The sequence below is a fragment of the Salmo salar genome, chromosome ssa13, assembly GCF_905237065.1.
Source record: "Salmo salar chromosome ssa13, Ssal_v3.1, whole genome shotgun sequence".
NCBI classification, from domain to species: Eukaryota; Metazoa; Chordata; class Actinopteri; order Salmoniformes; family Salmonidae; genus Salmo; species Salmo salar.
The window spans coordinates 73,325,774-73,350,021 of NC_059454.1; the positions used below are offsets into that span (position 1 = coordinate 73,325,774).

Below are 24,248 nucleotides of genomic sequence, written 5' to 3' on the forward strand. Positions count from 1 at the left end.
CCCTCCATAAGTCAATCAAACAAGCAAAGCGTCAGTATAGAGACAAAGTGGAGTCGCAATTCAACGGCTTAAACACGAGACGTACACTACCGTTCAAAAGTTTGGGGTCACTTGGAAATGTCCTTGTTTTTGAAATACATTTTTTGACCATAAAAATAACATAACATTTATTAGAAATACAGTGTAGATATTGTTAACCTGTTGGGTCTAGGGGGCAGCATTTGCACGTCTGGATAAAAAAAATGTACCCGATTTAATCTGGTTACTAATCCTACCCAGTAACTAGAATATGCATATACTTATTATATATGGATAGAAAACACTCTAAAGTTTCCAAAACTGTTTGAATGGTGTCTGTGAGTATAACAGAACTCATTTGGCAGGCAAAACCCTGAGACATTTTCTGACAGGAAGTGGATACCTGATGTGTTGTATTGACTTTAAACCTATCCCATTGAAAAACACAGGGGTTTAGGAATATTTTGGCACTTCCTATTGCTTCCACTAGATGTCACCAGCCTTTACAAAGTGTTTTGAGTCTTCTGGAGGGAGATCTGACCGAACAAGAGCCATGGAACGGTGATGTCCCATTAGACACCTGGCGCTACTTCATGTTGGGTACCCTCGTTCCAATACGTTATAAAAGAGTATGCATTCGTCCACCTTGAATATTATTCATGTTCTGGTTAAAAAGGCCCTAATGATTTATGCTATACAACGTTTGACATGTTTGAACGAACGGAAATATATTTTTTTCCCCTCGTTCATGACGAGAAGTCCGGCTGGCTTACATCATGTGCTAACGAGACGGAGATTTTTGGACATAAATGATGAGCTTTTTTGAACAAAACTACATTCGTTATGGACCTGTGATACCTGGAAGTGACATCTGATGAAGAGAATCAAAGGTAATGGATTATTTACATAGTATTTTCGATTTTAGATCTCCCCAACATGACGTCTAGTCTGTATCGCAACGCGTATTTTTCTGGGCGCAGTGCTCAGATTATTGCAAAGTGTGATTTCCCAGTAAGGTTATTTTTAAATCTGGCAAGTTGATTGCGTTCAAGAGATGTAAATCTATAATTCTTTAAATGACAATATAATATTTTACCAATGTTTTCTCATTTTAATTATTTAATTTCTGACGCTGACTTGACTGCCGGTTATTGGAGGGAAACGATTTCCTCAACATCAATGCCATAGTAAAACGCTGTTTTTGTATATAAATATGAACTTGATAGAACTAAAAATGCATGCATTGTCTAACATAATGTCCTAGGAGTGTCATCTGATGGAGATTGTAAAAGGTTAGTGCATCATTTTAGCTGGTTTTATGGTTTTGGTGACCCTGTCTTTGACTTGACAAAACATTACACACAACTCTTGTAAATGTACTGTCCTAACATACTCTAAATTTATGCTTTCGCCGTAAAACCTTTTTGAAATCGTAAAACGTGGTTAGATTAAGGAGATGTTTATCTTTCAAATGGTGTAACATAGTTGTATTTTTGAAAAATTTGAATTTTGACATTTATTTGGATTCAAATTTGCCGCTCTTGAAATGCACCTGCTGTTGATGGAGTGCACCACGGGTGGCACGCTAGCGTCCCACCTAGCCCCAAGAGGTTAATGTTGTAAATGACTATTGTAGCTGGAAATGATTTTTAATGGAATATCTATATAGGTGTACAGAGGCCCATTATCAGCACCCATCACTCCTGTCTTGCCATGGCACATTGTGTTAGCTAACCAAGTTTATCATTTTAAAATGCTAATTGATCATTAGAAAACCCTTTTGCAATGATGTTAGCACAGCTGAAAACTGTTGTTCTGATTAACCTCTTGGCATTCCCCTAGGATAGGGGGCGCTAAAGCGATTTTTGAAAAAAATTAGTGCACATTTTAAACGGCCTCCTACTCAAACTCAGAAGCTAGGATATGCATATAATTAATACTTGTGGATAGAAAACACCCTAAAGTTTCTAAAACTGTTTGAATGGTGTCTGTGAGTATAACAGAACTCATATGGCAGTCAAAACCCCGAGACAGATCGAAACAGGAAGTGGAATTCTGAATTGCGAACTCAACTTCATCACGTTGCCTATTAATCACACCGTGAGCTATGGTTCATTGAGCACTTCCTATTGCTTCCACTAGATGTCCCCAGTCTTCACAAATTGGTTTGAGCCTTCTACTGTTAAAATTGAATGAATGAGACGCTGTGGAACGTGGTCACACGGAGAGGGCCATCACCATTATGACGCCGGCGCCCCTGGTTACCCTCCCCTTTCGAAACGTTTTGAAACACAATGCAATCGTCCCCCTCTAATCTTATTGGCTCTCTTGTTGAAAAACGCCCTGAAGATTTATGTTATACAACGTTTGACATGTTTGAACGAACCTAAATGGGGAAAAAATGCATTTTCTCTAAATGGCTGTCCCGTGGCCGACGGAAGTTTTGGAGCAGCCTTCAGACACGCTAACAAGAACAAGCTCTTGGAACATAAAGGAGTATTTTTTTCGAACGAAAATACATTTGTTGTGGACCTGGGATTCCTGGAAGTGCTTTCTGATGAAGACAACCAAAGGTAAGGGATTATTGACAATAGTATACAAGACTAGATGTGATATGCGATTGTTCCAAGATGGCGCTGAACTGTAACGTTAGCCTATTTTTCAGAGTATCGCATCCCCTTTCATCGCAAAGTATGATTACCCAGTAAAGTTAATTTTAAATCTGGCATTACAGGTGCTTTCAAGAGATATTCATCTATAAATCTTAGAATGACAATATTACATTTTAAAAATGTTTTCGAATAGTAATTTAGTAAATTGTAGCTCTGTTTCATCGGATGCATTTGAGGGAAAATAGTTAGTCAACGATACGCACCGATGTAAAATGCTGTTTTTATATATAAATATGAACTTTATCGAACAAAAGAATGCATGTATTGTGTAACATGATGTCCTAGGTGTGTCATTGATGAAGATTGTCAAAGGTTAGTGCTGCATTTAGCTGTTTTTTGGTTATTTGTGATGCATGTGGTTGGTCGGAAAATGGCTATGTGGCTACTTTTACGATATACTCCTCTAACATAATCTAATGTTTTGCTTTTGCTGTAAAGCCTTTTTGAAATCGGACAACGTGGTTCGATTCAGGAGAGGTGTATCTATAAAACGATATAATTACAATTTTTTTTATTTTTAAATTATTAAATTTTGTTATGCTAATGGCGATATGATTTTTCGCTGGATGTCGAGGCCGCACAGGGGTTAAAGAAGCAATAAAACTGTCCTTCTTTAGACTAGTTGAGTATCTGGAGCATCAGCATTTGTGGGTTTGATTACAGGCTCAAAATGGCCAGAAACAAAGAACTTTCTTCTGAAAGTTATCAGTCTATTCTTGTTCTGAGAAATGAAGGCTGTTCTATGCGAGAAGTTGCCAAGAAACTGAAGATCTCGTACAACGCTGTGTACTACTCCCTTCACAAAACAGTGCAAACTGTCTCTAACCAGAGTAGAAAGAGGAGTGGGAGGCTCCGGTGCACAACTGAGTAAGAGGACAAGTACATTAGTGTCTAGTTTGAGAAACAGACACCTCACAAGTCCTCAACTGGCAGCTTCATTAAATAGTACCTGCAAAACACCAGTCTCAACGTCAACAGTGAAGAGGTGACTCCAGGACGCTGGCCTTCTAGGCAGAGTTCCTCTGTCCAGTGTCTGTGTTCTTTTGCCCATCTTAATATTTTATTTTTATTGACCAGTCTGAGATATGGCTTTTTCTTTGCAACTCTGACTAGAAGGCCAGCATGCCGGAGTCGCCTCTTCATTTTCCGAATGCACTGTATATGACTGGAGACATCAGCAGAATCTTTTTTAATATATCAAATTACAGGGTAGCCTACTCTGTCGACACTGACTAACAGATCAATAAAAACGACATTGTCCATAGACAGTGGGGGGAAAAAAGTATTTGATCCCCTGCTGATTTTGTACGTTTGCCCACTTACAAAGAAATGATCAGTCTATAATTTTAATGGTAGGTTTATTTGAACAGTGAGAGACAGAATAACAACAAAAAAATCCAGAAAAACACATTTAAAAAATGTTATAAAATGATTTGCATTTTAATGAGGGAAATAAGTATTTGACCCCTCTGCAAAACATGACTTAGTACTTGGTGGCAAAACCCTTGTTGGCAATCACAGAGGTCAGACGTTTCTTGTAGTTGGCCACCAGGTTTGCACACATCTCAGGAGGGATTTTGTCCCACTCCTCTTTGCAGATCTTTTCCAAGTCATTAAGGTTTCGGGGCTGACGTTTGGCAACTTGAACCTTCAGCTCCCTCCACAGATTTTCTATGGGATTAAGGTCTGGAGACTGGCTAGGCCACTCCAGGACCTTAATGTGCTTCTTCTTGAGCCACTCCTTTGTTGCCTTGGCCTTGTGTTTTGGGTCATCTGGAATACCCATCCACGACCCATTTTCTATGCCCTGGCTGAGGGAAGGAGGTTCTCACCCAAGATTTGACGGTATATGGCCCCGTCCATCGTCCCTTTGATGCAGTGAAGTTGTCCTGTCCCCTTAGCAGAAAAACACCCCCAAAGCATAATGTTTCCACCTCCATGTTTGACGGTGGAGATGGTGTTCTTGGGGTCATAGGCAGCATTCCTCCTCCTCCAAACACGGCGAGTTGAGTTGATGCCAAAGAGCTCCATTTTGGTCTCATCTGACCACAACACTTTCCCCAGTTGTCCTCTGAGTCATTCAGATGTTCATTGGTTAACTTCAGACGGGCCTGTATATGTATTCTTGAGCAGGGGGACCTTGCGGGCGCTGCAGTATTTCAGTCCTTCACGGTGTAGTGTGTTACCAATTGTTTTCTTGGTGACTATGGTCCCAGCTGCCTTGAGATCATTGATAAGATCCTCCCGTGTAGTTCTGGGCTGATTCCTCACCGTTCTCATGATCATTGCAACTCCACGAGGTGAAATCTTGCATGGAGCCCTAGGCTGAGGGAGATTGACAGTTCTTTTGTGTTTCTTCCATTTGCGAATAATCGCACCAAATGTTGTCACCTTCTCACCAAGCTGCTTGGCGATGGTCTTGTAGCCCATTCCAGCCTTGTGTAGGTCTACAATCTTGTCCCTGACATCCTTGGAGAGCTCTTTGGTCTTGGCCATGGTGGGGAGTTTGGAATCTGATTGATTGATTGCTTCTGTGGACAGGTGTCTTTTTTACAGGTAACAAGCTGTGGTTAGGAGCACTCCCTTTAAGAGTGTGCTCCTAATCTCAGCTCGTTACCTGTATAAAAGACACCTGAGAGCCAGAAATCTTTCTGATTGAGAGGGGGTCAAATACTTATTTCCCTCATTAACCTGTTGGGGCTAGGGGGCAGTATTGAGAATTTTGAAAAAAATATGTTCCCATTTTTAACTGCCTCCTACACCAACTCAGAAGCTAGGATATGCATATTATTTGGATAGAAAACACTCTGAATTTTCTAAAACTGTTTGAATGGTGTCTGTAAGTATAACAGAACTCATATGGCAGTCAAAACCATGAGACAAATTCTAACAGGAAGTGGATATCTGATGTGTTGAATTACTTTTAAGCCTATGCCATTGAAACACACAGGGACTTATTAATCATTGAGCACTTCCTACGCCATCCACTAGATGTCACCAGTCTTTACAAAGTGGTTTGACTCTTCTACTGTGAAAACTGACCGAACGAGAGGCTTGGAATGTTGGTCATAAGCGGATGGCCTATACTACTCTGGCGCGCGAGTGTATGTTTGAGTACTCTCGTTCCAATACGTTTTAAAAGAGAATGCAATCGTCCGCCTTGAATATTATTGAAGTTCTGATTGAAAAAGGCCCTAATGATTTATGCTATACAACGTTTGACATGTTTGAACGAACGTAAATATATTTTTTTCCCTCTTTGGTGAAGACAAGTCCGGCGGGCGTCGTTCATGTTTTTGAGTAGCCTACAGGACGCGCTAACAACACGGAGCTTTTTGGACATAAATGATGAGCTTTTTCGAACAAAACTACATTTGTTATGGACCTGGGATTCCTGGAAGTGCCTTCTGATGAAGATAATCAAAGGTAAGGGAATATTTACATAGTATTTTTGATTTTAGATCTCTCCAACATGGCGCCTAGTCTGTATCGCCAAGCCTATTTTTCTGAGCGCAGTACTCAGATTATTGCAAAGTGTGATTTCCCAGTAAAGTTATTTTTAAATCTGGCAATGTGGTTGCGTTCACGAGATGTTAATCTATAATTCTTTGAATGACAATATAATATTTTACCAATGGTTTCGAATAGTAATTATTTAATTTGTTGTGCTGATTGACTGGCGGTATTGGAGGGAAAATATTTTCTCAACATCAACGCCATTGTAAAATGCTGTTTTTGGATATAAATATGAACTTGATAGAACAAAAAATGCATGTATTGTCTAACATAATGTCCTAGGAGTGTCATCTGATGAAGATTGTCAAAGGTTAGTGCATAATTTTAGCTGGTTTTCTGCTTTTGGTGACGCCTGTCTTTGCATTGACAAAACATTACACACAGCTATTTTCAATGTACTGTCCTAACATAATCTAACTTTATGCTTTCGCCGTAAAGCCTTTTTGAAATCGGACAACGTGGTTAGATTAAGGAGATGTTTATCTTTCAAAGGGTGTAAGATAGTTGTATGTTTGAGAAATTTGAATTATGACATTTAATTGTTTTCAAATTTGGCGCCCTTGATATTTCACCTGCTGTTGATAGGGTGTACCAGGGGTGGGACGCTTGCCATAGAAGTTAAAATGCCCATAGAAGTTAAAATGCAAATCAATTTATAACATTTCTGACATGCGTTTTTCAGGATATTTTTGTTATTATTCTGTCTCTCACTGTTCAAATAAACCTACCATTAAAATTATAGACTGACCCTTTCTTTGTCAGTGTGCAAACGTACAAAATCAGCAGGGGATCAAATACTTCCCCCCCACTGTAATAGGCTTACGAGAAGGGGAGACAAAAATAGACAGGAGAAGGCTAATTAGGGTATATAATTTTGCCAATTTAATTAAGGAAAAGCTTCCTCTAGCCTAATGGACGCACTGGCTATGCTTGCATATTTAAAACATAACAGCACGTAACCTCTATTCTCTATTTGAGTGGGCCATTAAAAAAATATATAAATAAACCCATAGGCTATATGTAACGATCAGATCAATTAAGAATAGTCTGATGGGTGAGACCATTATCAAGTGCTTGTCAAATTGTGAATGAGAGACTGATGAAGGGTGTGCAGCCTGCGCAAGAAACAGAGCAGAGCTCATGCCTTTCATGCAACTTTTTTCAAATCACCATCAGTCGCACCATGCAGCCTTAGAATGTATTAAAAATCAAAACATATAACCTAACATTTGTATCACAACTAAAGTTGCATAAATAACTCTAAGCATATAAGAGGACCTGTTTCTTTGTTAACTGCTCAACAACGCTGCATGTGCGCGCACCCTCCGAAATCATTTGGAGAAAATATTGTTTCTATTTTATTCAGCTATGTTCATTTGCATTTTTCATATTATACCATAATGCCACGGAATTCTAAGCAAATCTTGTCTGCTAAATTAACTAGTGTCGCCCACAGCCCCATGGCATAGCCTGATCAGGGCCTAAGATAAGGACAATTCAGAATATGCTATTCTGTTCTTCTGAAATACATTTTCTTCTGAAATACATTTAATTTTCTTCATATCATGTTTCTTTAGACCTGTCTAAAATAAATAATGTATTTATTGGGATGGTGTAGACTATATTAAATATATTTATTTCAACGGACTGCATCAGTGGCTAATTGGCAATGCTTGGAAGTCAGGAGAAGCTAAAGGTGTTTATGTTAATTAACGTTCAATTACCGTGAGACCGACAGTTGTTTGCATGACAATCACCGGCTGACAAAATTTCATGACCGCCACAATCCCAGCTGCACATTCATTCACCTCACTAAAAACGTCCTATTTTTTTAGGAGGCTTCAACCATGATTTAGTCAAACAGTAAAGTACCTGCCCCTGTACCTGATTCTCTTTATCCTGGCACCGGGTCTGTGTAAAACCCCTGTGTTCTGATTCAACAGACACCTCGCTTGGTGAGTCATGTACAGTTTCTCCTATTTCTCTCTTGCTCATTCTCCCTGTTACTCACTCAAACTCATTCAAACTCTCACATGTACAGTTGGTGGAGTCATTAAAACTTGTTTTTCAACCACTCCACAAATTTCATGTTAACAAACAAGTCATTTTTCCAACAATTGTTTAAAATATTCTCTCAACTATTATTCTGACATTTCACATTCTTAAAATAAAGTGGTGATCTTAACTGACCTAAAACAGGGAATTTTTACTTGGATTAAATGTCAGGAATTGTGAAAAACTGAGTTTAAATGTATTTGGCTAAGGTGTATGTCAACTTCCGACTTCAACTGTAGTTGCATAGAAGAGGAAGAGATTTGCCGATTACACCCATTTCTAACAATGTTTGTTGCAGGAACGATATGACATACACTTACTTATGAAAAGAGAATATGTTATTGTCTCTTTACACATACTTACATTTTTGCATTTACCTTTCTTTTTTAGGACTGCCAAGCTGTCCTCAATTGGGGGAACCTTTTGTCCAGTACTATGTCCTGAGGATTATGGAGTTTATAAAATGTTGTCTGAATATTACAACTTGTATTAGGATTAAGAAAAACTTTACCATTTAGAGATGGGTAAAAATGTGCCATTTTCCAACTACCATCTAATTTTGATATGTAGTGCCCTCCACTAATATTGGCACCCTTGGTATATATGAGCTGTTTATTCTCTTGGTCTTTAATTCAAAATATTCACAAAAATCAAACCTTTTACTGAAGTAAAATGATTGAAAAAAATAAATATTAAATAAATATTTTTCTCTGAAACATGTGTGCCGCAATTATTGCCACCCCTAGAAATTCCTATGAGTAAAATCTAACTGAAGTATATTCCCATTCATATTTTATGTTTTTAAGTTCACCTGAGTGATTAGGATTAAGCCATGAACTCCTGTTTCACTGGGGTATAAATATGAGGTGACAGACAGGCCAAGTTCCCATAGTTATCCATCACTATGGGAAAGACCCGAGAATACAGTAATGATGTGCGACAAAAGGTTGTTGAGCTGCACAAATCAGGAAATGGCTATAAGAAAATAGCTCAATGGTTGAAAATGCCCATTTCAACTATCAGGGCAATAATTTAGAAGTTTAAAGCAACTGGAGATGTCCTCTTCCAGGCCGAATGTTAACGTGTGTCTATATTGACCCCACGCACAGTGAGGATGGTTAGAGTGGCCAAAAAATCTCCAAGGATCACAGCTGGATAATTGCAGACGTTAGTTGGGTCTTGGGGTCAGAAAGTCTCCAAAACTAAGATCAAACGTCACCTACATAACCACAAGTTGTTTGGGAGGGTTGCCATAAAAAATACTTTGCTGTCATCAAACAACAAACTCAAGCGCCTAGAGTTTGCCAAACTTTACTTGTACTTTCAATGGGACCAGGTTCTATGGTCAGATGAGAGCAAAATATAACTTTTTGCAAAGAAACACCAGAGGTGAGTTTGGCGTAGACAGAAAGATAGCCATGCAGAAAAGTACCTCATCCCCACTGTGAAGTTTGGTGGTGGATCTTTGATGTTGTGGGGCTGTTTTTCTACCAAAGGCCCTGGCCCTGGACAACTTGTTAGGATACATGATATCATGGACTCCATCAAGTACCAGCAGATATTAAATCAAAACCTGACTGCCTCTGCTAGAAAGCTTAAACGGGGCCGTGGTTGGATCTTCCAGCAGGACAATGATCCAAAGCTCACCTCAAAATCAACACAAAAATGATTCACTGAGCACAGAATCAAGGTTTTGCCACGGCCATCCCAGTCCACTGACCTAAACCCCATAGAAAACCTGTGTGATGAGGTGAAGAGGAGAGTCCACAAATGTGGACCTCGGAATCTGAAGGATTGGGAGAGATTCTGTATGGAGGAATGGTCTCAGATCCCTTACTATGTGTTCTCCAACCTCATTACGCATTATAGGAGAAGAGCTGTTATCTTGGCAAAGGGAGGTTGCACAAAGCATTGAATGAAGGAGAGCCATAATTGTGGCACACATATTTATATATGTTTTATGATAATAATTTATATTTTTCTTTCAATTATTTTACTTTAATTAAGGGTTAGATTTTTGTTAATATTTTGAATGAAAGACCAAGAGGATAAACAATAAAGAAAAACATTTCACAGCTGTTTTGCTACCAAGAGTGCCAATATTAGTGGAGGGCACTATACTCTTTCTTAAAATGTTCCTGATTGATGATCAATAAATGAATGTCACACTTCAATATGAATGGACAGAGGAGCAAACATGCCTTTCAGGGCTCAACATTAATGTGTGTCCTCTTGTCCGGGACAAGTAACAAAATCACAATATTAAGCAATTACTCCAATCAGAATTGGATCAGAGGCCAACATTGGAATAATATTCAAATCTATTTTTCTTGTAGGCTACATAAATAACAAAACAGACATGCCAAATTGCATATTGGCCACAGCCTCATGTTCAAACCGATGCTGACAGGAGGGAGGAGCCAGAAAATGTAGCCAAACTTTAATGAGACTTCTAATTACATAAATATAGGCTAAATGCCAGTCGTTTGACAGATATAATGAAGGATAATTAACATTCATGTCTAAAGGCTTGATTCTGTCGACATACAGAGGCACGGTTCGTTCAGATCAAATGGTTACAAGATCGGAGAGTGAAGGACAGTGCCTGTTGCGCACCGCACATCACTCATCTGTGATAAAGGAGAATGATGCTGGAATGTATAGCGGCCGTTTTACAGGCTCCTTACCAATTCTGCTATTTTGTGTTTTTTAGACGCTGATCTTAACTTTTTTTGTACATAATGTTTCTGTCATCATTTCCTTTGACCGAAAAGAGCTTCTGAACATCAGAAGAGCGATCACTAACCTCGATTTGCATGAAGATTTCTACTTCAATAAGCCTGATCTCAACGTATAGGGCCATAAACAAACAAGAAAATGCCTATCCAGAGGCAGCTCTCCTAGTCGCCGGTGATTTTAATCTTTTCACGTATGAGTTCCAAATATCTCTAACGGTCCCACCAGCGTGAGTTTTCTTATATCATGATGTCAGAATTCACTCACTATTCCAAAATGTGACTGTTACACAACAGGACAGTTAACCCATGCTGCCCTCAAACCAAGGCACGGCTTGCTAATTATCTATGTTTAAACTTTTACATTTTACATGATTTTCTAACAACAGTTATTATACAGAAATTAGGTATGTCCCGCCTCCTTATTAATTCACATAGAAGTAGCAATTTCAACTAACGTTTGAGGCATGCTATGCTAATGTAAGATGAGGATTAGCTAGATAAAACTTCTCTCTTCGATGATAGCCCAAGCACTCCAACAGTGTCTCCTCAGGTCAAGTATGCAGCCATTTGCACATCTCCAGTCAGAACCTGCCCAAACTTTTTCCCCCTGTTGCATTTTCTGGCTGGCACCTGCATTGCCTTCATTGTTATATTCCTTAATAATAATTACTGTGCATCCCTGTCAAAGTAAGTGCCGTATTACCTTATCATAACACAGTTTCTGTGTAACATGTTATGTCATTTCTATTGTAGCACACCATATTTACATATGGAGAATAATGTATTATGTGTGTATTCATTTATAACTGCAGACAAGTGACATATTGATTTCATACATTTTATGGTGTTGTACTCAATTGTGCTTATGTAGTTATATTTTTATATTAGTTCTATAAAACAATGCTAATTGCTTCAAAGAAGTATCAGCTTGTGTTGTATCCTTGGAAGCTGTCTTGGCCTTATCATGACCATTGCATTGTCCTGTGTATTAATTTGGTCTGCATAGGTCTATCCTGCCCCCTTGTGGAGCCCTTGTGTTGCTCTTCAGTTATTGTGATATTGTTTTATTGAATATATTTTATTCTAATTACTAATAATTCCTCTTTATTCTGTACTTTCAGAAGCTACATACACACAGTATTGAACAAAACTTGCCAACATCATAACTGGAACTGGACACGTGCAGAAGATTGAGGGCAGCTTTTGTATGCTAGCAACATACTGTTTTGAGAGGGAGTAGGGAAGTTGAGGGAGTGGAGAGGATGATGAGGGAGAGGAGAGGTGGGTGAGATATTGTCAATATAATTGCATAATGGAACTGCATTTGATTTGTATGTGAACTGTTTGTCCAATTACAAAAAAACATTGTTCAGTAATCATCTAGATGTTAGATGGCGGTGAACTATGTGGCCATTGAGGACAGCAGTGTAGATCAGATGGAAAAATATCTTCTTATACCACTTAGTGGTTTTCCGAGTGCATATCATAAAGCTGTTTATCATGTCCGCTTTATCCACTGCCCCCATTTTGCGATTAAAGTCAAGCATACAGTCTGGTTTGATCGTTCTCTTTCCTGTCAGGTGGTCCACCTTCCCTGTGGCTATCTCTTCTCCTGTAGCTCCAAGGCATAGCAATTGGTCTCCAACACTGTCTCCCACCAGCTCCCCTGTCAGAAACAGCTTGAAGCATTCTGCCTCAGAGGGAGATGGCAAGGGGCTTTGCACTCCAGACTGGCTTATCAAAGCCAACAGCAGGGCCAGGAGGGGTGAAATGGCTGGAGGCCTTCCAGCTACCGCAGACTTCCGTACTTCACCCACTATTGGTGTGCCTCCAAAACCACCAGCATCTTCAGAGGGACCTGGGACTTTGTCGGTGGACAAGGTGTCCTCAGAATCAGGGTTCTCAATGGCCACAAGGTTGGGGGGGGGGCTCCTCACTGTCAGAATCTGATTCCTCACTGTCATAGTCAGAATGGACAAAAATCTCCAGAATTTCCGCTTTTTTGAGTCATCTCCTTTTGAAAGACATTGCTAACACTACATCTTAGCCCACTAGCTACAAACATAAACAACAATACTGAATGGCTCCAAGTGAGTGTTAGGGGTGACGTGATTGGCTGGTGTGTTGATACTGATGATTTGTCTCCACAGATGGCTTGTTTACATAGCAGGTTAATGTAATTAATGTGTCAGGTTAGGATAACTAAAGCAGCAGGTTAGGTAAATTAACGTAGGAGGTTACGAGAATGAGGTTAAGGTTAGGAAGAGGGTTCGGGATAGGCTTAACTACAATGCTACAGTTGTCAACAACTGTTGTCTCTGACATGACTAGATAGAGCTGTTGTAGGCCTAGCTACTCCATCTAGCCACAACGGTAGAAACGTAAACAGACCATCTGTGGCGACAAATCCTCAGTAATGTTATCATAATACCGGCACGGGCCACTTGTATCAATAAATCACTATCAGAAATTGGTTTGTGAGGTAATCAATTGTTTATTTACTGTTTTAAGTACTGGTGACATATCATGCATTCCGATTCTTGCATAGATTATATTGGACACATATAATGTGTGTAAAATACATTTTAGAAGGTTGTGCTGATTACGATGAACTAATGCTAAGCTATTTGCCAGCTATGTGTGGAGCCATGTTTGTTGACATCATGCAATGCATTCTGGGTGTCAGACCAAAAATGTAATAACAAAACGAGGTGAAGGGATGGCTCACTCGTCTTCCGAGTAAACTTCCGGAAGTGAATGATGTGAAGTGAATGATGGTAGATGACACACCCCTTTCGCCTTCAACATGCATACTGTAAACAGTCCCAACTCATCTTGTCACCTCTTCTTATCTTTGGTTGATGCATAAAAACAAAGATGGTGGCCCGCACAAACTCTACCCACCAAATTGGGATTACTTCCAATTTTTTGAAAATGTTTTATTCAATGGTGTGCTCACCCGTGATGTGATGAACTTTACATAGTAATTGCTATTAGATAATTATATTATGGTTTATATCAGCTGAGAGTTGGCTAAACATGACCACTTGTGTTAGCTCACTCTTTACTCAGTTAGCGCTAGGACTAATGTAGCCTACATTTTCCGATTTGTATGAGAATTGTGTTTTGCTGTTGCTGCTTTTGTGAATGTCTGAATATTGCATCCAAAAATAAACTGCTCACATTGAGGACATAACATTATAAAGACTGTTTTGCTAAATGTTTCTGTAAAAAATAAGTGTGGCCCAAGCAAATACTCAAACAGGAAGTACCAGTGATGAGCTCAATGCGGAAGTGGTCCGATGAAGCAGATGCTAAGCTACACGACTGTTTTGCTAGCACAGACTGGAATATGATCCGGGACATGCCCAATGGCATTGAGGAAATTACCACGTCGGTCACCGGCTTCATTAATACGTGCCAGAGGACAGCTAGTTTCCGTTCTCCTCTGGGTAAATTTACTTTAATACAAAACCTAGGAGGCTCGTGGTTCTCACCCCCTTCCATAGACTTACACAGTAAATTGACTAATGATTACACCCTAGATCAGGATACTAACCCGGACGCTTATAAGAAATCCCGCTACGCCCTCCGACAAACCACCAAACAGCCAAAGCATCAATACAGGACTAAGATTGAATCCTACTACACCAGCCCTGACGCTCCTCGGATGTGGCAGGACTTGCAAACTATCATGGATTACAACGGGAAACCCAGCTGCGAGCTGCCCAATGACACAAGCCTTCCAGACAAGCTAAATGCCTTCTATGCTCGCTTCGAGAAAAGCAACATCGACGGGGCTGTAGTTTAGTGGGTCGAGAGCTTCACGTTCATCAGTGTCCACATCACTAAGGAGGCGGTGCAGGCGGTGTCAGAGGAAGGCCCTAAAAATGTTCAAAGGCTCCAGCCACCCAAGTCATAGACTGTTCTCTTTGCTACTGCATGGCAAGCAGTACAGAAGTCTGAAGTCAGAAGTCAACAGGACCCTGAACAGCTTCTACCCCAAAGCCATAAGAGCGTCTGCTAAATGACTAAAATGTAAAAAATATGACTGCTAAATAGTTAGTCCGGATATCTATTTGGTTAACTATTTAACTATCTGCATTGCCCCTTTTTGCATACCTTTTTTTTGACTCATCACATACGGTGCTGCTGCTGTTTACTATCTGTGACTTTATTCCTAGTTATATGTACATATCTACAGTACCTCGTACCCTTGCACATCGACAAGGTACTGGTACCCATTGTCTATAGCCAAGTTATCTATATTCATAGTGTATGTATTATTACTTTTATTATTAGGTGTTTAACTTTTCTATAATTGATCTATTTTCTTTCTCTCTGCATTGTTGGGAAGGGCCTGTAAGTAAGCATTTCACTGTTAGTCCACACCTGTTGTTTACGAAGCATGTGACAAATAGCATTTCATTTTACCTTGAATCTGAGCGGAGGCGGTTAGCATTTTGAAACTATTTAACCATAATCTTAATTGTTTAAAACCTGGATGTTTCATGTCATTTTATGAAGCATATTATACCTTGTTTTAAAGTAGCCTAGCCTAGCCAAAATACGATCATAGAAATGTTGAGGGAATTATTTTATAAACACTTTATATGCCATTGAAACTATTGGTTTTCAAATCAATGTTATTTTATTGTCCAGCAGCCAAAGGCATAATCCTTGCCAAATCAGTAACCCAGTTGATGCATCTTTAGATCTCCCCATTCTATTCATATCTGTCACATGAAACCGCTCGCATATGTGGTGCGCTTTTGAGGATGGTGTTTTGTCGCTAATTACATTTCCCGCCTTCTAGATGGTAGTGGGGTAAACAGGCCATGGCTCAGGTAGCTGAGGTCCTTGATAATCTTCTTGGCCATTCTGTGACACCGGATGCTGTAGATGTCCTGGAGGGCAGGCATGCATTGGGCTGACTGCACCATTGTCTGGAGAGCCCTGTGGTTGCGGACGGTGGAATTGATGAGGATCTACCCCATCACACCACTCTTATTAATCATTAATAAAAAATAATACAATGGGCCATTATATCCTCTGTTTCCCAGTCTTTCTATGCATGTAATGTCTGTGGGTGAGTTATGATTTGTTTTTGCCATTGCTTGATCTATTTTAAATGTAAGAATGTTGCAGATTTCAACTTTAATTGGTGCCTATGTAAACAAATATAAATATAATAAAATGTTTTCAATATCCAACTTGTTCCTCTACAATACTTTTTACAGTAGGTTATAAGCTGTAGTCAGGTGGTCATTACGAGGTTACGATGAGGTCTTAACTATGACCAGTACATAATATAGCACATAATATAGTGGTCGGAACTATGACCAGCTGGTCAGATAGAGGTCACAATTATGACCAACTGGTTGTATCATGGCCAGAAAAATACTTCATATTCTGGTCAGTAAAAATGTGTAAAAACCTCCGTCCTTTTCTTCATGGTGACAGCTGAGAACCCTTTTAGGTTCTAGATGGCACTTTTTTTGATTAACCCTTTTAGGTTCTAGATGGCATCTTTTTTCTCTCTTGGGGAATCCAGTTTCTCTCCTGATGCAGAAAAAACTGCAATGATCATTAGCATAACTAGTACAAACCTAGCTCTTACAAAGCTGGCTAGTAGGAATCAATACACATTGAAGATCAGAGTATCAAACAGAAGAAAAAAAAAAGAAAAAAAAACACAAAACTTGACTATGGATTTAAGGAGTGGTGGTGCTGCTCTCTCCTTTCCACTGAGTGTGTGGCCAAGCACTGCTGTAGAGGACATGCGTCAGGTCATTGACATTTTTCAGGAACTGTAAAGACAGAGACATATCATGATTAACCTTTACCTAAGGTCTTCACTAAGTTAGACTTAGCATAGAAAGTACATTGACTACGTTGCCCCTCAGCAATCTGTCAGTCAGGTAGACATACTGAGAGAGAGAGACAGCAAAACATAGGCTATTTACGTACATTTCTTAGTTAGGATAACTTCTGTACTCCTTCCTTTTGTTCCCTCCTCTATCCTGCCATCCAAGCTAGAAGATTCCTGCAAAAAAGAAAACCAATAATTGAAAAAGGCAGTTGAGAGTTGTAACATTAGAATGAGTGTTGAGGGGGAGCTGGGATAGGCAAAATGTATTGTATTGTCAAATACAAAACACAAGTATCCCTGATGAATCAAGAAAAACTTCACATCCAAATGGGGGGGTACACTTTTCAAGAATTAGGCTAGCTTAAAATGTCTCTCTCTCTCTCTCTCTCTCTCTCCCACACACACACAATCAATGTTTCCTATATGTGTATTCATCAACCATCTTTCTCTCTCCCTCTCTCGCTCTCTCTCTCACACACACACACACACACACACACACACACACACACACACACACACACACACACACACACACACACACACACACACACACACACACACACACACACACACACACACACACACACACACACACACAATCTCTCTCGTTCTCTCTCAGACAATCTCACACACACATAGCTGGCATGACACAATGTTGACATGATGAAAATCTTTTCAATAAGTTGTTGTGATAATCATAATCATCTCTCTCCCCCTCTCTCAATCAAACAGAACCAGGGTTTCCGATACCAAAATGTGGCGCCGGACATTTGACTATCAGTCAAAAACTATTTGTATTTCATTTATCCCAGGTAGGTGGCTGCTGTGTCCTTTGGTTCTATCACAGCAATCAGACAGTGACACGTGTGGGCTCTCATCCATAGTAGAAAAGTTGACCTATTCTATTGGGCAACTTGTCGAGAAAGAAATAGCCTATTCCAAACAGACTCTGGGACAGTTGTGGGACGATAGGTCCAAAATGCATACAACCAGTGGGCCTAGGCTACACAAAAAAAACCATTAAAAAGTAATGAGTCTGATGCAACAAATCAAAACGTTTAGCTTAAAATGTTGATAATCTATTATTTCTTCACATTATAACAACAAAAATGCGCACAAGTTGTCAACACAGTTGTCAAAAGCCAGTGATTTCATGTGACAGAGATTAAAATATAATTTCTAAATTTAGAAAGAGGGAAGATCTGATATTCAACAACTAACATGGGGTGCTAGGATTGTGCATTTGGCTACTGGACAATGAAAGAAAGTTGATATAAAATAATTGCCTCTACGGATATGGTCTGATTTTGGCTGGGTTACTTTGAAGCAAGGTAAGACATGCCTCATAATATGTAATAAAATGTCCAGGTTTCCAACCATTAAGTATATGTTTTCAAAATGCATACTGCCTCCAGCTCATTACAAAGTGGTTTGAGATACTGTAGCTGTCGCGCAGTGTGACAGATTTTCCGCTCTAAGGCTCTGTATCTGTATGCTATTAACCTATAGACCGATAAGCATGACTGGTCAAATGTATTTACATCGACTGGTATTTACATCAATGAATAGGCTAAAAAGCATTATTTCACAATGGGATTTTTTATTTTCCCAGACAATTGGCCAGTACCAATTTTGTTTATCTGCTTTTCTATTTTTTTATCTGCCAAAAGCCTGGCTAATGGAAACTATGCACACACACACACACACACGCACGCACACACACGCGCACGCACGCACGCACACACACACACACACACACACACACACACACACACACACACACACACACACACACACACACACACACACACACACACACACACACACACACACACACACACACACACACACACACACACACACACACACACACACACACACAGAGAGAGAGAGAATACACACAGATACAAAAATGTACTGTCATTAAAGTGGAACTGACAGCATTTTAGCAACATAAAATCTTAAAATCTGTTCATATACACCCCCAGGAAGAATATGAAACTTAAACAAACTTATTCTGACAAGCGAGCACTTAGATATTGTCATTTTCATACATTCTTAGAATGTTTGTGAATTACGTATACTAAGGCATTTGTGAAAATTCTATAGCAATATAGAGTGGGAAAGCGGCCGTGCGTTTGGACAATTTACTGCAGTAAATAAAACCTAATAAAAAACATCTGTCTCGTCCAGGACCAGAGTCTACGCAGACCGGTGCGCCATAGCCAATCAGAGCTACAGTAGACCTGTATTTTCCACACAGGCCTGCCATCATTCACTTTGAATTGGACTGTTTGTTTACAGGCAGTTGCAACAGCAAGACTTAAGAGCATTCAAACGCATTCGCATCTCAAAAAGTCACAAAATACATTTCTGCAAATATGTCAATACCACGTGGGAGTCCTCTTACATTTGGGAACTTAACAGTCCTATTGATCAAACAACCATGAAAAGTTAGGCTTTCTCTTCCTCAGTTATGCACCAACAACAAAAAGATCAACAACTAATGCTAGCCAGAGAAAGATTAGCTAAAATCTAACGAAGGAACATTAGATAAACCCTCTCAAACTTTTCATTTAATTGACAGTCAAAATTGCACTGATAAACAGTGGGGAATTGTAGCCTACTATTCCTTCTTCAGCTTGCCTGCTAACAATACATGCTTGTCCCAACCAAGTACCCAAAGCTAATTGGCTAATGTTGGCTAGCTTGCTAGCTAGCTATTTCCAGACACAAATGAGAGAACACCTTACTGACCATTTTACTCGCCCTAGCAGAGCAGGTCAGGCTGTTTACATTTTATCTAGAGTGTTCATGGCTAACTATGACTTTCTTTTCCTACGTTTACTGACACTGGTCGGTCATATTCAGTGGGTGTTGTGCTTCGTAAATTCATCAGTTATTCTGCGGTCTGCCACACAGCGAGAGTGCTCTGAAATCAGAGTAGATAGCCAGAGTGAAATTGCGAACTCAAGCAATATGCTAACTGGATAACAGTCCTTCAAGTTATTGCTAGCTAACCAAATTACACCTGCATCTCTAGCTGTGTACAGTATAGCCACCGAAAAATTATATGAGGGGGAAAAGTCACTCACTCATCCAATGACATGACATCCTCCTAGCAGCTGGCAAGCTAGCTATCTAGCTAACGTTTAGCTTGCTACATAAATAGATATGCTAGCCGATTAGCCACATTATGACTGACTTGTGATCATTGCCCTTGCTAGTTTGATTGTATTGACATTACCAGCCTTAGTTACATTCATCTGTTTTTGTACTAAATATGGAGCCATTGAAACTGAAACAGTGCATCCCAAATGGAGGCAGCAAACAATATACCAGGCCAGCTGTGATTTAAACCTGATAGCAATAGTTTTTGGACTACCAAGAAATGCATTGGTGAATTATATTGATCATGCATTGAACTGCATCCATCTATTCTGCCAATAATGCCTTAGTGTACATCATGAAATGTTAAGGCAAATATAACCTATTTTTAATACCTTTTATAAAGTTGGTTTTGTAGCATAGACTGGAAATTTCAATTTTGGGATGATATTATGATTGTCTGTTTGTTTCATATCTGCAAAGTAGTTAAAAAGCTGTCAATTCCACTTTAACTAAACAGATATCAAAATGTCAAAATGTTAGCTAGCTAGCTACAACAGGTAACAATTTAAACTTACCATGTCCATGGAGGATTAGCCAGAGAGCTAACATTAGCTAGCTAAAACTAGCCAGCTAGCTAGCAACACTTTTCTTGATGTTCTTCTCCCCAACAAACCGCCGCTTTAAAATAAAACAAGAATGCAGGAGAACAGGGACTACCACTTAGCAGTCTAATCTTTTCATTTTTTTTGTGTACATTTCGAGAAACTGATGTGCTCGAGCAAGCAGGATGCCTGCGCTCACAGATCCATTGCTGCGCGAGGCACAGATTCCAATCCAAGTTTTAGCTGGAACTGATATGCCTACGTCCTTAATTAGTTACTGAAATTAAAATAAAATTACTGCATGCATTATGTTAATTGCTTAAAAGCTTTAAAGGAAAATACAATTGTCATATTCTCAGGGTCAAATTCAGGTGCAATAATGCTTTTGTAATTATTGATGGAAATAAATGGGATAACAATAGGGTTTTGTAAATCCTGGAGGATTGTAGTAGGATATTGCAATAAAAAACATAGGCCTATGTGTTATTTGTTCAATTCTGAAAGCAAATGTAGTTAGTCATAATAGAACAGCAAATAGCATTCAGTGGAACAGAAGAAAATGTGCACCACAATAAACAATGCAATTAACATCAACAAAAGATTATCCTTAGAAGCCAACACACACAGCAAACTACCAGATATAATTCATTAAACAACCATTATTTCAATGTACTGCAGTGCATTTTTGTATTATTGTGCATATTTATCTTCCATGCTGGTAGCCAAGAACAAATGTTATGGAAGTGAAGGTGCACTTTTCAATTGGGTGGCCTGCAACTATGAAAAACACTGCCATAGCCTGTAGTAAAAGCAAAAGCATTTATAGCATCGGAGATTCTATAATTTAGGGATAATTTCTGATAGCTATAAGACCGCATAGACTGTCACTAATGTTAGCTTTTAATGACCTATCAAATTCGATGACCTGGAGGTGAAATATCACAATTATTTGTTATTTTTTTAATTGGTATTTCATCACCTGCTGAATAAAAACTTCAATTGACCCTACTCCTGAAAAAGTGAATTGGGCCGGATAAGCTGAAGTGGACTCGGGTAGAGTACCATTAACCGGAGCCCAGAGTAATATCATTCTGCCAGACTCTGGAAAAGCTTGGCCTGCATGAAGCCCACCGAGTCCGAGTCCATGCAGTCTCAAATCGGAATAGGGTCGAGCCCAGCATGTTGACTGGGTACAGTATGCCACGAGACCCTAACCTGCTTTGGTGCCCTCTGCCAGCTGTTGTTTGCCAAGTGTGCTAAGCTGAATCATGCAAACACTTCTGAAAAAGAACATTACTCCAACTGTAATAATTGTTCTAATGTCTTATTTGCATTGGGTGCATGGCTTACAAACACTATGCACATGTTTATATAGATTGGTGTCTTTTAATTGAGTAGCGTTTAGATAACTGGTCAGTAGTTCAATCATATTTCAACCAAAAAACAGATATCACCCAAAATAATATGTATTTTTCATGACGTCAAAAAAACGTTTGGTTGTGATCTGGTTATAAGACCTCCCCGACCATATTTCAACCAGTAACATACGTCTTTATCACATCGTATGCCCACTGGGCTGCGCTGCTGCAGAAAGGAGGCTAGACCTATAGCCTAAAAAACGGACATTTCTCAGGATAGGGTAGCCTATAGAAAGCAACAGGCATTGTTCTTAAACAATAGTCTAACCTTACTCAGTTCACTCACCCGGCTTCTTTCCTATGAAGATGACTTGTGTCTCAGAATTGTTCCCCCTTTCGTCCCCAAAACAGATCCTATCGGTTATTTTTCTTTCGCAAGGTAGAGGGCTCTACCTTTCGCTTTGTCCGGCCATCGAACCGATCCCCCTTCAAGCGAGAAAGCTGCGCGCACACTCCATGGTTTAGAATGTAAGATCTCCACGTCGCCATGGAGATGGAGGGAGCTCTTATCCAGAAAATAATAGGTATCGCTTCATTAGCAACAACGCTTCACCAAGCCGGCCCCTTCAGCATTTGCTTTGATGACAAACATGCTTTATTGTCGTGCTCACAAATTTAATAACAAATTATTCTCTAGACAGAAGGTGATTCTAGAATAAGATTATATTCTAGAACATAAAAAAATGGCAGGCCTGTGTTTGAAAGAACAAGACGCAATTTAATGGAAAATGCAATAACTGACAGTTAAATGTTTTTGTTTTATGGTATACTAACATTATTAGAAAGGTTGAAAACACAATTAACCCACAGACCTCAAGGAAAATAAAGTGCTTCATGAATATTCTGTGGAACATAGGCCTATAGGCTAAGTAGCCAACACAGATCTATGGAAATACTCTTTTGACAGATTTTTCTGATAAAGCACACACGTTATTCAATTACTGTTAATAATGTCTGACGAATGAGAATGCAAGGATAGATAAGAGAGCATGTGGAAACCCTCTGTATAAGGTTCCACTGTTCCTTATTCACGTGCGGCAAGTGCATGTTATAAACGAGACTTCACACTCAAAGCTTGTTGCTTTTTCATTGCAAGGATAACTGGATACTCTTGTTCACTTGTACAATTTACGAAAGATAAAAAGGGAAAACGGTGCAATGTGTTATGTAACATCACCTACTCCCCCACTTATATTATCCGTAATTTCTCAGTCACCACAAAACCAGTCTAACGTCCAGGGAAAAAGAAGCCAGTTTACATAACCTACCTTGTTGATAGACGCCGCTCTTATTCATTCATTCTGTTGAACAATTAAGGTTGTCGTTTCACATCGGGGCAACGTGGGCTAAGAGTTGCTAATTTCACCTTTCCCCTCACATCTCGTTGAAAAATCCATCTCCTTTCATTCTGTTATGTCCCCTTCTTTTGAGCTCGGCCAAGTATGAAGAGAGAGAGAGAATGGGCGAGCGAGAGAAAGTCTGAGTGAGGGAGAGAGTAGGCTATTTGTGTGTAAAGAGAGAGGGGTTGAGAGAGAGAGAAAGAAAGAGCGGGAGAGAGGGAGAGGAGGACTTCAAATAGCTGAGATCCAGGTTGTTGTGTATGGACAGAGCTGTCATGAGGAAGTGTATGAGTATTGAGGAAATCACAGAGGGTCTGTGGAAGCAACCCAACCAGGCAACCTGGTCTCAGAGCATTTAGTATTATTCTGTACGTAAATCCGAGACACTCCATTTAGTATGATTTGTTATGAATAACAATTCGTATTATGGGTTCTGAATTTGCAAAAAGGTACAATATGTTACGAATTTATTTGCAAAACATATGATATGTTACAAATTCTAGCTAGATGGCTAATGTTAGCTATCTAGCTAACATTAGCTAGGCTAGGGATTGGAGTTGGGGTTAAAATTAAAGTTAGGGTTAAGTTTAGGAGTTAGGTTAAACTCTTACATCTAGACGTTCCGCTAGCGGAACACCTGCTCCAATATCCAATGATGGGCGTGGCGCGAAATACAAATTCCTCTAAAATCCGAAAACTTCAATTTTTCAAACATATGACTATTTTACAGCATTTTAAAGACAAGACTCTCGTTAATCTAACCACACTGTCCGATTTCAAAAAGGCTTTACAGCGAAAGCAAAACATTAGATTATGTCAGTAGAGTACCCAGCCAGAAATAATCAGACTACCCATTTTTCAAGCTAGCATATAATGTCACAAAAAACAAAACCACAGCTAAATGCA

At 39.4% G+C, this 24,248-nt stretch overlaps 1 protein-coding gene across 4 annotated transcripts in view; it reads right to left on the minus strand.

Annotated features, from left to right (window-relative positions):
* Positions 1 to 23,613, minus strand: part of LOC106567685 (G protein-activated inward rectifier potassium channel 2) — a 115,839-nt gene extending 92,226 nt beyond the window's left edge. The window contains exons 1-4 of one of the 4 annotated variants that reach the window (XR_001320126.2): positions 23,271 to 23,613; positions 20,558 to 20,660; positions 16,970 to 17,045; positions 13,474 to 16,809 (exon numbers count right to left, since the gene is read on the minus strand). Coding sequence is in view for 1 of the 4 variants with exons in the window: in XM_014137260.2 (XP_013992735.1) it covers positions 23,271 to 23,298 (28 nt within the window). In the remaining 3 variants the exon portion in view is untranslated. The other 3 variants (XR_001320127.2, XR_001320128.2, XM_014137260.2) reach the window with 3 other exon arrangements.
* Between the last annotated feature and the right edge of the window lie 635 nt (positions 23,614 to 24,248).